This window comes from Vanessa tameamea, chromosome 13, assembly GCF_037043105.1.
Source record: "Vanessa tameamea isolate UH-Manoa-2023 chromosome 13, ilVanTame1 primary haplotype, whole genome shotgun sequence".
NCBI lineage: Eukaryota > Metazoa > Arthropoda > Insecta > Lepidoptera > Nymphalidae > Vanessa > Vanessa tameamea.
In genome coordinates, this window is record NC_087321.1 from 9,472,154 (window position 1) to 9,489,126 (window position 16,973).

The 16,973-nt window shown below is 32.6% G+C and overlaps 1 protein-coding gene across 3 annotated transcripts in view; it reads right to left on the reverse strand.

The window, feature by feature from the left end:
- LOC113403479 (ataxin-2) overlaps nucleotides 1–16,973 on the reverse strand; it is a 231,225-nt gene that overhangs the window by 106,334 nt on the left and 107,918 nt on the right. Inside the window, exon 2 of one of the 3 annotated variants that reach the window (XM_026644046.2) lies at nucleotides 14,352–14,464. The exons of the other annotated variants lie outside the window; for them this stretch is intronic. Coding sequence (XP_026499831.1) covers nucleotides 14,352–14,424 — 73 coding nt within the window. The 5' untranslated portion in view covers nucleotides 14,425–14,464. The remainder of the gene's footprint in view (nucleotides 1–14,351; nucleotides 14,465–16,973) is intronic. 3 annotated transcript variants of the gene reach the window in all.

Here is a 16,973-nt window from a genome sequence, read left to right on the forward strand (position 1 = left end):
CTGTTGGTTTAAAAAAAATGATGCCACAGCAGCTGCGAGTTGAAACAATTGCGCGAACAAATGTGGTAAATTGTCCACAGTAATAACATCTATTAGAGGAGAGAGCACGCAGCGGTAATTGTCAAAAACGACGAGCATCAAATGAATTTCGTCAACAGTGTGTGGCTTTACGAATGACGTATTGAGGAAAAGTTGTATTTTAGGTGTTTCAAGATTAGAGAACATTTTCTAAGCATTAACGACTAAATTAAATTAAGTTATAAATTCATATATGACGAGTAATTTACAACCGATTAGGACGTTATTATAATAAAATGTACTTAATTTCAAATCTCGTCATGTTTGGATAGAAATTGTAGCGAGACTGATATTTTTGTAAGAGAAAAAACATAGGTCTCGTTACAACTTCTATGTTAGAACGGGTTCGATCTGTGTACTATTGCAGTAACCGTCTACACTATATGTAACAATCAACGTGTCACCTCATCAAAAGCGGAACACATCAACATTATAAAGGCGCGTCCACACTAATGCGACCGGCCCGACGCGACGCCTCCGCTGTACCTCGTTATGTGAATTAGTCGCGCCTAATCGAGACGCGGCGTGCGCTGGCGATGGAAATGCGTTAATAATAAATAACATTCACATTACGTATTGTGGAGTGCGTAGTTAAAGATGTCGCTCTTCATTTCTTACTAAAATCTATATTGAAAATTTAAATACACGTTTCTTTGATCGTTGAATATAAGACCACATATAACAAGTCTATAAATGTACGGAGGTGATTATCGAACATATCGACAAAAACTACATTAATTTCACGCAACTTTTCGAAAATTCCCCGTGAAGCCGTTACCGAACCCTTATTTACTAGGTGACAGACAAAAACTCGAGGCACGCAAATAACGAGCAAGGCGATGATTTGTTTAGCAGTTAGACACGCGCGATTAAACACCGCGCACGCGACGTGCGACGCGAGAGCTCGCGATTCGTGCGGTCACCTTAACGATATTTATTTTTTAAATCTTACGTAACCTACACAATTATGATCGAAACTATTACTGGAGTAAAACAATTAAATAAACATTATGTAAGGTTAATTAGCCAAGATATTATATTATGATGTATTTAATTAATACTATGTAAAATATACACTAATAAGTTTCAAATTCATAAGTTATAACTGGCCATAGTTACATAATTACTTTAATTATGTAACTATGGCAACGGGGGAATAAACTAGAAGGCACTTGACATTATTGTTGAATATAATTGTTAACAAATAAAATATTTAAATAAGAATATAATCGACTTTAATTGGAGAAATAAACTTAGATCCTTTTAATTATTATATTATTTATTAATTTTATATGTGTATATACCGGATTTAATCAAACTATCTACGTAGTGATCACTAGACAATATAATATACATATATATATATATATATATATATATATATATATATATATATATATGTAGAATATAGATATAATTTCATTTATCACTATTAATAATTTATTTTTCCTACCTTTTGAGAAAACATTTCAGCTTCTTTAAGACAGCTTCAAACCTAACCTAACCTAACTGAGATGCTGTGTGTCGAGTTTACGTAGCTACTTTTCAAAAATAGAATAAAATAAAGTTCATGAAGGTCTTATTGTATCTCGTATTTTTTAACTTAAAATTAACGTTTACCTAAATACATAATATTTCAGAATAATCAATAATGAACACTATAAAACGTTTAATTGTTCACGATGGAGGCTGACCAACTGTCACGAAATTATTTTAGTCATCACGCGAATGAGCGACACGAACGAAGCGTTCATGACTTTTTCAGGACATAATTATTAGAGTAGAGGTTCATAATAGTTATTTATTGTTTACTAGCGTGATACTATTTTTATTATGGGAATACCACACACATATTTTCATTAAAAAATATTTATTTAAGATCACGCCAAGAACCAATGAAATTTACGTTATTTATCAAATTGCGATCATCTTTTCTATACTTGTGAAAAAGTAAGTAATACACGAACGAATTTTCTATTTTATTTATTGAACTAACTAAATTTCTGGTGGGTAGAATTAAATTCTGTGTATAAGACCGTTTATTTTCATATGTCATTTTGGGTTTTCTGTCGAAACATTCTCAGTAGCAGCTCGGAGTTTGGAAGCTCGAAGTGTGTAGCACATAAAGCCGTTGGTGCTGCCTATCCGGTCGAGTCGGATTTTTCTTCGGATCGGATTATGATAATGAGAGTGTACTATTATTTCGAGTTAGAAGGCTAATTATCCTCGATAATAGCCGACGTGGACGAAATCGGTCAATAAGACATCATAGAAAACTAAACTTTAAATGATTCGACTTTTTATTTTTCATCTAAAAATTTTATACAAAAAAATATTCCTATTAAAACTGATCTGTACCCAATCAACTGAGCGTTTCAGTAAAATCTTAAAATGCCTTAATAGAAAAATATATTATTTACTCAAATTAATAAGGAAGTTGGATCGGTTTCCTTGCTATCAGATCGTTGATTGGTTTGATAAGACATTTTAATAATATCCTGCAACTTGTAAACTCGTTTATCACTTTCAGTCCCAGTTAGTGTATATTACAAAGTGATTAGTTCTATGTTAATCTCTAGTTAATAATGCTTGACTAAAATTATTATTATATTTTTATCCGACTTTATAATGTGATATCTGAATATATGGGTATTGTACGTTAAATAAGAATGAATCGATTACTTGCCACATAAATATTAAGCTTATGAAACATTCTAATAAAATAGACTAAATCGTAATATTTTATGAACTTAGCAAAACCGTGGGTTATAAACGTTTATTTCACGGTAAAATATAATGTACACCAATCGATATAAGACTTATTTTCCCCTAACACAATTAATTATAATGCGAAGATGTTTTGTATAAATTAAGGTAATCAAAATTTGGATACGCGTGTCTTCGATACACGATGGTACAATTACCATCCATAATGTATCGTGAGATATTGTCGCCTGCGAAAATTGAGCAAACAATTTAATATTAGAACATTACCGTTTCAATCTTCTATGAGAATTTATGCTAAAAAACGAAATGTAACACAGCCATGGTACACTTTAATAGAAAAAAATATACAATTTAATTTGGAAGGATTTCGGGATTCAATCAGCGTTGTTTTGGTAGTGTTCGTAACATATGACTTAACGTCGCGCACAAAGACGTTTGTTAACATAAAAAACAACACAAAAAAAAGGTAGAATAAGACATATAGACAAATGTCTATCGATGCTTACTTTTCGTTATTTTTAAAAAACCCAAACTAATGATTAGCACTTTATTAAAAAAAAAAAGGATTTGAAGAAAATAAAAAACAAATACATTTTCGCTCTTTTTATTTTATAAAATGTGTTATCAAACTATGTTATTGAATAAATACAGAACTTTATTAGCTTCATTTATCATCAACATTAAGTAACGTTATCTATAAACGGCGTTTGTATAACTTGTTCTAGAATAGATAAATACATAAGCCCGAGAAAATTATTGACCCGATAAAGTAAACCGATTGACATTCGTTTTTCTGCAACAACCTACAAAAAGACTACCGATTGAAATTCAACCTTATATTAATACCTCAAAGATAATATGAACATAGAAAGTACACTGAGAATCAACCAATAGTGCTGCACCATAATTACATCGATAATCGATATTGAAAGAAATTACGGAATATTACGATCGCTTCATTATTGAAGTTAATGATACCGACGAATCCGAGTGTTCCGAATAGAAAGCTAATTGATACACATGTCGCTTGTGTGTTAACGATCTTTTTTCGTTTCTTCTTATTGCGGCGAACGTTTATACGATTCTATATAAGTAAATTTAAAGAGGTAACAGTCGCAACAACAGATGCGAGTGAAACTTAACGGTGTAGGCTCGCGTGTCACAAGAGCGCCGAGACTCACGTCCGTTATACTTAATTTACGATGATGGCATCTTGTTGTACGATTACGATACGATTACAAGCGTCATCCGAGACGTACAATAATAGTATCGGATCGAGAGCACCACACTACGCTTAATGAAGCCATACGCGAAGTGGACTCATAATACGTCGAATTTACGTCGACCGTTAGGGACCGACATAAAAGTCGATAAAATGTTCGTGTTTTTATCGATATCAGTCCGCAGCTCGTTGTCTGCCCGATAATTTCTTTATTTTCATACCGCAGCGAGACCCCGCGGAATGAGCCAGTTTTTTATTATTGCTTTTTTTTTCTCGAATCTTGCATAAAAGTAGCCGAGGCGTGTTTTGGTAATTATCAAAATCTTATTCGTTATTGCCGATGATAAATTACAATTTCATCTTTTACTGCTCGTTTTAATGGTATCGATATATTTCGGTATTAGATTTTAATTACCGTATAGTTGATTTATGCTAAAAGAGGAATTTGTTTTTGATAAAATAAATATTTCACATTCGATCATAACTTATATTATAAATAAGAAAGTGTGTTTGTTACGCTTTCATTATAGTTGGCGGTAGATCTGGGCAGGTTAGGTTAGCACCCCATCAGATATTATACCACCATACAGCAATACTTGTTTGTGACTCGCTTCGAAGATTGAGTGAGCCAGTGAAACTATAGGAACATAACGACTTAGTTCTCAAGGTCGGTGGCGCATTGGTTATATAAGGAATGGTTAAAATTTCTTACAGCTCCAACGACTATAGGCGGTGGTGACCACTTCCACCAAGTGGCCCATTCGCATGACTGCCTACCGACATATAATATAAAATAAAAATGTAATTTCACATATTAACCACTCAACCGATCATCGATTATCGTGACATTTTGCATACTCGTTATCAGAGTTTCAGAAGAGGCTATGGAGTACCTCTATCACACGCGGTAGTATCTGCGTGCTGAAACTAGTTATAAATATTATCGTTAACATACAATTTGTCGCCAGCGAAATGAGTTAATGTCCGAACTTTTACGTATTAAGTAAGTAGTTAAGTGAAATTAGCATAGTTGTTCTATTCTCACGGGTTATAATTAAGTTATCTCATGATGCTATAAATCAATCTAATTACATATCGATCAGTATTTAAGGTTGAGAAAGTACAGATAATAAGACGAATAACAACAGATTAAACGAATTATGTTTTTTTTATTCGCCACAGATTAAACACAGAACATGTACATGACGCAAGTAACCGGTTGTTTATTGTCAAACAGTGTAATAATTATTTCGTCTGACCTTTAAATGTTAAGGGTAAGTGATTTTACCACTAATCATTCAGAGTTACTATAATACCTCTATATACTTCCTATATAAAATTATACAAAGTATTTTATCTTTATTTCTCATTTGCGTAATTGTCAATTTACCAAAATAACGCTGTCAAGCGCTGTCAATTCTTTGTAATAATTTAAAAATCTTTAAACCATAAAAATACTATGTTTAGGTCATGACCTTCTAGGATAGAATCAGATACTAGGCAATCGATGCTGCATGATACATATGAGGAAATGCCGGAGCAGGGTGGCGTGTCTCAACAACCGTACACAGATTGACTTGAGGTTAATCCGAAAGATCCCACACAAACTCACACACACTAAAAAAGGGTGAGAAAAATTAATTTCGTAATATATAATGCACTAGTTATCGTCCGCGTATTAGGGAGAGTCGTACGTTTTAGGTATAAAAAGTAGTCAAAGGTTCGAGCTTGCCTCATACTAAATTTGTTTTTGTTACTTAGCCGTAAAAGAATAACAGACAGACAGATGTTATATTAAATTTTTCACCGTCATAAAAATATTTTTATAAACTTAAAATTTGTAATAAAAGTAAATGTTTATGCAAATAAAATGTTTTAGAGAATCTTAATAATTGACATAGATTAAACGAAAAACACCTATAGATCTAAAATGCTATGAATCTTGTCCGAAGCAAGCTTAGTTCTAATTTGTATTGAATCTCTTATTGATATCTCTCTTTATGACAACAAATAACAATTTATTAGCTAATGATTGTCATCTGCGGCTTCGCTCACGTTTTAGGGGTTGGTCGTTAGATGTTAGGTATAAAAAGTTGCTCATGTCCTTTGACTCAAGCAACCAAATTTCATCAAATTCGGTTCAGTGATTTTGTTGTGAAAGCGTAACAGACGAAGTCACTTTCGCATTTATAATATTATATAGATATATTAACATAACTTTTTTCACACCGAATGCATTAAAGTTTCCAAAATAATTCCATACGTAACACCTACTCCGAAATAAATTAAGAATTCAAAGCTACTTATTCCGTCATTGTAAACACTTTGGATTAACGCGACTCTCGTAAAAACAAACAGCGCAATCGCTTTGTCGGGACCGCGACTTTTTATGTAAAAAAACAAAGTCACTATTCTGTAAACGGGTTCGACCGAGGTCATTAGGGTTACTTTCTAGACATTTTCCTCGTAACAGAGTAATGCGTCGAGCGTGATTTTAATTTGACATTTGGGTTCTGTTTATTATCTGTTGAACAAAAATGTACGATTATAAAATATTTAGTAAATTCGAACATAATAATATCCATATTTCTACATATATTGTCATACAGGCCATCTCTACCAAAATACATAGTCACGTGTTAAATACAAACTTTATGTTATACTATAAGTATTGAGTTTATGGTTCAATCGATATTCATCGAATACGAAACCCCTTTAATCAACGACATATACAATACAAAATAAAGAAACTACAACATATAATTGAAAACCTGAATAATACCGTTCTTAACGAATGTAAACGGTCACTTACCGATCTGATATCAGGTGAAACTGTATCAAACATTAACATTTTGAAATTGGCAGAAGTCGACCTTATTTAATTTAATCTGTGTCGTAATTTTAAATACCATTCGATTATTATTATTCGAGTAAAATCATTCGGTGTGTTGATTGTAAGGAAATTTGGATTCGCGTTATAAGGAAGTCTTATTTTTTTTTTACAAGATTTGTTTTTTTTTTTTATTATAATTATTTATTTTATTATAATACAATTTATGTCACAAGCCTGTTGAGTGGTATTATTATTATCGGACAATATTATAATATTATACAGTTTTTCATTCAATTTACGCATTCCAAATTCAAATTAAATCAAATAATTTAATGTTCCAATTTCATAATTCAACAAAACCAATGGAAGGGTACCGATTTGACTTTCATACAACGCTTCGATTATGAAATAAATTTAAAAAAAGCGTTTTGTGAAAATCAATTATCAAGTCACGTTTCTTATGAATTTAATTATTAACCGCATTAAATTGTGCACTGATCTCACCCACATCCATACGTTAATAATGTAATTTGGTATGTAATGTATATGTCAAAGATTTTAAATCTGACCTTTAAATACAGCTGACAAGTTGCAATCATAACTTACTGACAATTAATACATCGATCTCCTAGTACAATGGTATATATCTCATGCTTTTTATTTTATCATTTATCATCAATCGAATGTATACTACTGATTATTATTTGGTTTTCCCTCGAAAGAATAATAAAGTGTTATTACATTTCACGGATGACATATAATATGATAATAGTTGAGAGGAGTGGCGCGTGCGCTGCCCACGCACACATTAGCAAGTCTAATGTACACGGATTTACACACGCAAACTCAATACTGATATACTAAATAAAATCCTTCCTATTATCGCTATATATATTCTTTATTGTTTCCTTACTCAAGAAGTTTAATATATAATGTATGTATCAAGATATATATATATATATATATATATTATATATATACTTTTTTTATATACATATGCCGTGATGCAACGTTATCGCTTTATATTAATAGGTATTCATTCAAAACTACGAAGTTAGTCTGAATAGATTGGCACAGATTAACGAAGTCGTTGCACAACTATATAGAAAATGTTTCATATTTAAATATGAATCAATAAAATGAAAAAAGAAATGTCTACCAAATTCAACTAACAATTATTTTTCTGCATCTAAAGTTAATTTAAAATTAGAACACGAATTATTCGATATACTAACTCAATATACCTAAATACGTCATTAAAATGATGTTAATTAGAATTTTTAAATATGTCATTTGAAATATGCGAAAGGTAAAATATGTCGGTTTGAATTTATTTACGGTATGTTTGACCGCCTTGTTACTGGTTACATTACAATACCGTTTATTATGTAAATGATTTTCTACATTATTTCCGACAGGGTATATTAATAAGTTACTGGTAAGGTCGTATTTAAATGAGTCGCGCTCCGTCCTAGCTTAGAGTTCATTAGACTAGACTCTTGTATTACCACGAGATAGGAGTATTCCTTGATAGTATTGTTTTAGAGCCGCGACCGCTCAGTGGTTAGAACATAAAATACGCAACAATTTTTTGTTTTTAATTTTATTCCGTATTTGGTGCAGGACATGAAATTAGTTAGAAAGCTATATGTATATACCTTCTTTTCAAAAGAAAAAGGTACCTTTGCCCAACGGTGGAACATTCAGAGTATCATAAAAAATAATAATAATTGAGTAACGTACTTCAGTATTGAACAATTTTATACATCCTATATTTGTAATATATCCAATAAATAACCAACACAAGTTTGTCGATACGAATCGATCAATCGTAAAACAATATCGACGAGTTCACTACAAAAATAATATTATAAAAATGTTTCCCTGTTTGTTCCCTCATCACGACTAAACTATAGAAATCGTCGTAATAAAATTGGACAAAGAGGTCGTCTGATACTTAGATGAAGATTACGTAATCTGCAAACAAAATCAAGGAACTGTGACGTGTGCTTTTCGGGTTGATAAATACTTATCAATTTTGTATAAAAAAATTGTAGTTTTAAATTTGTGAATTGGCCAGATAACGTTTATATAAAATCAAATCATTCTTCAACATAGAATTGCACTTACTTATTGATTGTCGCGTCTACTATCGGTTCGAAAAATAATAAGCCAGACCCGTGAACGACGAAAGAAACAATCTTGCGACTGTAGCTAAGGTGATTTTGCTTATAAAACGACGATTCGACTCAACAGACGTCAGATTGAAATGTCACGGTAGCTTATGAAATAAATGATAGAATAAACAGATCAATGTTAAAATATTGTTTGTGAGTCATACTATTTTTTTGGCACTACACAGAAATGGTTAATATTTCTTACAGCGCCATTGTCTATGGCGGTAGTGACCACTTACTATCAGGTAGTCCATTTGCCCGACCGCCTACCGAAATCATAAAAAAAAAAATACTCATAAGTCATAGTTACGTCACAAAAGCGCGTTTCACTCCGCTCCTCTAATAATATTAGAGCTGCATTTCAATTATGTTTATGTACTTCATTTATATACTTTATGGAATTCATATCCTGTTCGATATTTTTGACGAAAAGGTTATGACATTAATGTTGAGTCTCTCGGAAGGGATTTCTATATACCATAAGGCTGTGACAGAGAAATATTAAAAAGTAAATCGTGGTGATAGTGGTAGCAGTATCATTGTATTGTGATTGGCTTCCAAGATTGGTGGTACATCTATATTCCGAACCGGTGGTAGCTTTACCTTTAATACACTTCTGTAAAATAACTATTCAAAAGTATTTGTAAAAGCCTGCTTTAATAAAGTATAGTTTGATTATACACATGTAGTTTCATACATTACATTAGTACTTCTTGTGTATGGATGCTAGCGACCACTTACCAGTAGGCTACGTATCAGTTTGGCTAATTAAAAAAAAGCAGCACCTCAAGGCACATCAGGATACTCATTGCCCAGCACTTGGACAAATACAGTCCCTTAGTATTAATAACGGTTTTTAACAAAGAAAATCTCGTTTGAAACTTAACTTTTTAAATACATTATAAACTATATGCAAATATCAAACCGTAATACGCGAGGACTGTTTTACGTAGCCGACTTTAGTCACGATATCGCTTAATATTCGCAAATGTAATTGGACCGAAAGGAGATATATTTATTTATTGTAAATTTAAAACATTTAAAGATCAAAGACGCTTACATAAGGAGACATTTTGATGTAATTATTTCGGTTGATTTATGAGACTTGAATTAGTAAGATAAAAAAATCCCGTGTATAGCTATTTTGAATAGCGGTAAAGTATCGTAAACTAAATATACGCTCGCAATGAGAAGACGGACTGTAAAATTACTTGTAAAATTTAAGTGTGTTAAGTGTATTTTGATTTTAATCACTGTAAGCATTTGGACCAATATCGTTTTTAATATTCAGATCATAATTCGATATACGTATTTTTATAAATGATAAATTACCAATTTTGTTCACAGTGGTCATTATCGATCACGTCTTTACAGTGTACGAGCGCGCACGCAACAAGTGAACTCACTTTCCTCTTGTAACCCGGTGGAATGATAATCCTACACGACCGCAGAGAGTTCAAGCGCAGAGACGACTTCACATACATTCCTAGACACGGGAGTGTAAATTAAATGTAACTAAGATTAAGGGGATGAAGCGACCCTCTTACTAACCTCTAACCTACAAAATAAACAATGTATATGTAGCAGAGTTACAAACGAAATATGCAGGTTTTCTCATGCGTACTTTTTCGCCGTCAAGCACGATTTATTAAGACAAATTAGACACATGAAAATTCAGTGCTCGGGTTTGAACCCGGAATGAAATCTTAACAGTTATCGCAAATACTAAATAATCAAGTTAGTGCGTTATAAATGTCACTTGGCGCCATAATAATTAAGAGCTTTAACGACATAATGTCGTGGGGTAACATTTCCTGTATTTTGTATGAAAAAGTACCGATATTTGTACTGAGATAAAAAGTACTGGTACAGGTATCAAGCGTGTGAATATATCTCGTCAAATCAAAAGAAACAATTATTAGTACATTACCGGCTTCGGACAATTTGCATATTATATTTTTTTGTAACTTTTATTGAACCTTAGTGCATTTATTGAAAAAAAAGCATTGCAGAATTTATAGATATTTGCAAATGAAATCATCGGTAAAGACCACGTTCCAATTCAATACAATTCAACCACTAGGCGAATAATACGAGGAAAGTTACATCACATTTTACTTAAGATGCTAGCGCGCGCAATAATTTACTTTTTCAAAATTCTATAACGTATTTTTTTTATTTGACCACCAAGCATTGAATTATTAACATTAGAATTATTTATGTTTGATTTAATATTTTAGTTTTATGTGTATTGCATAAAAAAATAAAGTCCTTGAAGTCAATTTATAGTAAATTAATTACAGGAGAATTCAATAATCCTTCACTCTCATAGTCCAAAGAGATCAGAAAGAGAACACACAAAATACCAGCTCGACGTGCTTTACGAGGCTCGGAATATATGTAATTTACATATCATACCATCATAGTCAAAATTAGTAACATATTAAGGCACCAAATTAATTATAATAATTTAAGGTATTATTCATTTTAAAACTATATTTATTTAAAAAATTGCCCCTAACGTGTAATAAATTCATTTAACACATAATTATATATCACCCATATCTACTTCAATAGATTAAAGCATCAACAATTACCTTGAGAGCATTAATATTAAACAGACTCCACCGTATCGTAAATCACGGGATGACAAGTCTAAATTCGTTGTGGTCTGAGCCTAGATCGCGAACACGCACAATGGTAAGCTGGATTAAGATAGACTCGGAGACGTGTTTTATTATTGCACCATGATGTCGCTATTATTAATCATTTCCTTGTTATATATTTACTTATAAATTAAAATATATATATATATATATATATATAGTTCTCGTGAACAAGACATTCGTAGATAATGTCGAAATATCGAGCTCCACCAAATAAAAATAAAAAACATGGTAAATATCCCGTTTTAAATACTTCTAGTAATAAAAATAACCATGTTAATTTAAAATCTTATATATATATAATCGATAACAATAAAGTTACAGAGAAATAAGACAAGTAACAATCCCAGTTGGGCAAAAGAGGATTGGAATTATGGATACTTTGGATGTGGAGTATATGTGCTCCATACTTTGGAACGCAATTTCAGATCTGTATGTATGTTTTCAAGACTCAATTACGAAATGAGTACAAATGATAGCATGCATGATGTATATAGTTCATAGTATAGTATAGTCGATATAAAATTCTCAATTTCTTAAGGATTTCTGGAATAGCTATCCAGTGTTGACCGTCCGTGTTGGGTCGAGGAGAGTTTAGAAACAGGACAAACGGTTTTACATACTTTCAAAGGCACGGGTATGTAATTACAACGAAATTCCAAGTTCCAAAGTTCTAATGAGAATATATATGAGACCGGACCTCTGGCTCCGCTATTACATAATCTTTTTAATAAAAACGTACTTAAAAAAAATACATACATCAGTCAACGTACTAAGCAGATAGACTGTCTACAAAATATTAATAAATTCGACTTAAAACTACTAACCGGAATGTGTACTGTACATAGAAGAACCAACAAAAAAATCAGCAATTACTTACACTTTAAAGTCGCAATTACAGGAAAAATAACTTACGGTGTATATCGAGATACAGTTGCATATAACTTTTACCTCGGTCAGATAAAAATCGGAGAGTACATGAAGTTTTTGTGTTAAATTCGTGAAACGGTATCAAATATTCGTGCGTGATGGAGCGCGAAGTGGCCGGTCCATTGACGAAGTGTTCTTTCGCACAATTTGAAACAATTTTCATCACTTCGTAAACCTTTTATACACCGTTCGGGCCCTAATATTCTACGAGTCGTCGAATGCTGATCACGACGATACAAAAATGTGTATTTTAACACTTCAATCTCATTAGTTCCAACAATCTCGTTTTTTTTTTAGGTAACAATTTTCTATAATACTAATTTTGTACTTTCCCAGTGTCTACCAATGGAGTAAGGATTTCATTAATTTAAAATTATTTTTATATTTATATATTATGACATGAGTTCTTTAGATATTTTTAATATTATTTATTTTTTTACAAACACGCACTCTCCGTTCTATTGTATCAGTTATTCCCAAACTTCGAAATAATTAAAGGCTTAGTGAAACAGCACTTGCTATTAATAGATCTATGAATATAATAAAAATAATAAAATTAAATTAAAACTTGTATATGAACAAATAAAATATATATCTTTGCATTTTGATCATATTGTGTTAAATTACGGAAGCTCTTTTAGAAAACTTACCTTGTTTGACTCAAAAATTTGAAGACGCGATAGCGAGACAACTGCCTCGATACCTCGAACGTTATATATCGTTTAATGTAAAGGGCATCAAAAAAAATATATGAAAAATTCAATTTAAGCCAAACACAAACAATATTCCCAGTGATAGCTAAACAACAATCTGTTACACATCAACGCCATCCAAACAAATGTAAACCAACAGATCGCTTAAAAAAACCGTCAATACACAGTCGTGCAGCACGGAAGTATGGAAATGCGCACCTGCCACTCACGCCACCCACTGCGACCAGATAAACGGGCTTAGTTAACTAGCGACCTAAGAACAAATACGGGCCTACTACTAGAATTTCCACGTGAGTACGAAGACACATGACCGAATGAGCATCGGGTAGATTTTAGCAGTGAAAGATAACGCAGCAGCGCCTCATAGTAGCCGACAAGATTATTGGGGAATTATTAAATTGAGGAATATGACGTGATCGCCATAAGCGGTTGATGGCAGATTTAACACTTATGTTAAATAACAAACAGCTGTTCGATTTTGAAGTGTCAAATATTACTTCGAAACATAATACAGATAATATATTAAATTGTAGACAATGTTATATGAAATATGACTCTTCCACAGCACTCTCTGTTCTTTGATAACACTTTGCACTCGAGCTGCCTCCTCGCTGCTCGCTACCGTTTGATTGAATGTCCGCGACTGCACTAGATATGCAAGCATTTCCCTCGAGTTAGACTCACCTGTCTTGGATTCGTAAGCTCGAGTTTGTTAAGCTTGGAGCAAATGATACGATGTTTTATGCAAAAGAAACATTAGCGTGAATTACGATTTGAAATAAACAACGGTACCTATATATTTTATGTTCTATGCAAAAATCATAGTATTCGTTTATTTATGTATAAACTTCAACCAAGATTTGTTACCTTTGTCCAACGTCCTGTCATATATTGTGCCATTATAATATTTACTTCTTGTAAATGTTGCGGATAATGAGTCCATGATAATTGCAATTACTCGGTAAAAATCTGTCATTTCACTACAAGGATACAAATCAATTATACCTGAATAACACCATGCGGGCCAAACGACCGGCGTCTCCGCGTCCAGGTCGCGACGCGCCAGGGAAGCCAGCATCAGAGCGGCGCGCGCGCATAGGCCGTCACATCGCCCTACCCTACGAGTTAACAACACGGTAAGAAAGGATTCAATAAGACGTAAGAGCTCCAAATGTTAAGAATTATACTTTAAAACAATCCGAATGGAACGTTAATAAAAATGTCCGATCACAAATAATCAAATTCTACTTACATTGAATTCGGTCCAAGTTCATTCGAATTCCAACGCACGCAGCCACTGAACCGCGACTTGAATCGAGTACAATTAAAATAATCTATTCGAAAAATTTAAAATATAAAAACGCGATAAAAAGTTTATCTCTTGCTTATAGCTGCGTAATGAAGGCGAGAAAAACTATCGACGAAACAATTTTTTTGAAGTTCGATTTCGAGACATCTCAGTGGGTTTTTCGTCAAAGCGACAGGTTGTGGGTGCGGATAATCAGAGCTGCGGTCGAACCGTAAAAATCGATATTTTACGGTTCAGATCAGATGCAGGCAGTTTTCAGAGGTTATTACACTATGGTATCCAGTACTCGGAATATTTTGTCATTTAATATTTCATTACTTCATTTTATTAGTTATCAAAAGTACTGAATAGTTTAGAATTACTTTTTTATAATATATAAATACTATAATTATTCAAATGTATATCTCTAGGTACAAATAAAAACGCGGGCGCTTTTCTATGAGCTTGTCTTCGCCCGCGGCCGTCTTGCGTCCGCGCAGGTGTCGCGGTCGTGCGCCCGAGATTGTTCGAAGTTGCACTCATCAATTGCGGGCAATTGTTGCTTTTTTCTGAGCCCATTAGAGCACACGCGAGGCAGCGGTGATAGTAAACAGCGTGTGTTTTAATCCAACCGACAGTTACTTTGTCACGTTAGTCACGACTAACAATTTACGGAATTTTGGGTAAGCTTTCATATGTAGTAAATAATTTCATACATATTTACAATTTAATGCTTTATGGATAAATAAGATATTAAATTAAAAAATTTTTATTTTGAAATAAAACAAATTTAAATTTAATGTGTTTTTAAAAACTGAGTTTTTGGCTGAATAATTTGTTTATTCGTCAGCTTTTCGCTAACTTTGATGGAAAACTTTAGCAGAAAAAAGTCCATAACGCGAACTAAGTCACAAATGCCAATCATTCACATAACTACTAAGTACTACATAACATTAACTGTGACCCGTTTACAGCTATAATTACGACACTAATTCACAAATAACAAAAAATCAAGCGCACACAAGATCACGCAGTGAACGGCAATGTGCAGAAAGCGGTACCAATTACGTGCTCGGCTACCACCGCCGCCGCCGGACCACCACCTCGCTGATCCTAAACATGTTCTACACTGGCGGTCTCATTACGCGTTATTTTAACTATTTTGTGACCGTGTAAAAGAGAAAAATAAGTAACATGGTTTTATTTAAAACATATATAATGATCAATGAATATATGAATAAAATATGTATCTTTTAAATGAAGAATAATATAATACAGATGTAAAATATATGTTTAAATAGCAGCTTTGGAATAGTTCATGTTTAGAAATAAATTATTAGGAAAAATAATAATAAAAAAAATATTTTTAATTAACTCATCAATTACTTAAACGTTTATTCAAACAGCTAGTTTATCACGGTCTTGGTCTGCGTGGTTATAAAACGAAATATACATAAAAATATTAAAAAAAAACATAAAACCGCTAGCCTGTGCTGCGTGCCTCGCCCGCGTCTCTATTTCACCGTGGATAGAAATCGTGCAACACAAACTAATTAGACGACTTCTAGCTAAAGAGCTAGATCGCATACAATTGGGACGATTTAGTTAACTTTTAACTGTGATCGAATAGGAAGTAGATAAAAGTAGGTTCAACTTTTAAATCGATGATATTATTTTATAAAATACATATATTTATTTCCTATACCCCACCCATTGAAAGAGAATATGTAACCGAAATTAACTATATTTACGTTCAGAGCGTTCATTAAATAATGCAAGAATAAATATTTGGTAGAAACGACTTGCTCCAATCCCTGTCAATTTTTATATTCTCCATCACACAAGCTATTGATACAGTTGCATATAATTTCCCTTAGTTGGCTCCTACGATACACTCCCGAAAACCAATTGCTTAGTACTATTAATAAAAATAAAACATCGTGCTTAAACCTAGAAAAACTGTAACTATATTTATAGTGCACTTTAACACATAGTAATACGGATTTCGTGATCATTTTGTAATAAATCAAATAGTTTTATATATAACTTATCGAACCTGCGTATTAACCCGCGCGAAATATATAAAACTTTTGCTATAAAACACAAACAGTCACCCCCATTTTATCCCTTCAAGGGGTGAATTAAAAAAAATAGTCTATATCCTATCCCATGACTCTAAACTATCTTAATACCAAACTTCATCTTAATCGGTTCAGCAGCTTATGTAAGAAGCAACAGACAGAGTTACTTACGCATTTATATTTTAACGCGAACTGCATTTTTTCTGATGTAGGCAATCTTTAAATTGACGGTTACAATAGTTTTAATATTCATTTAAG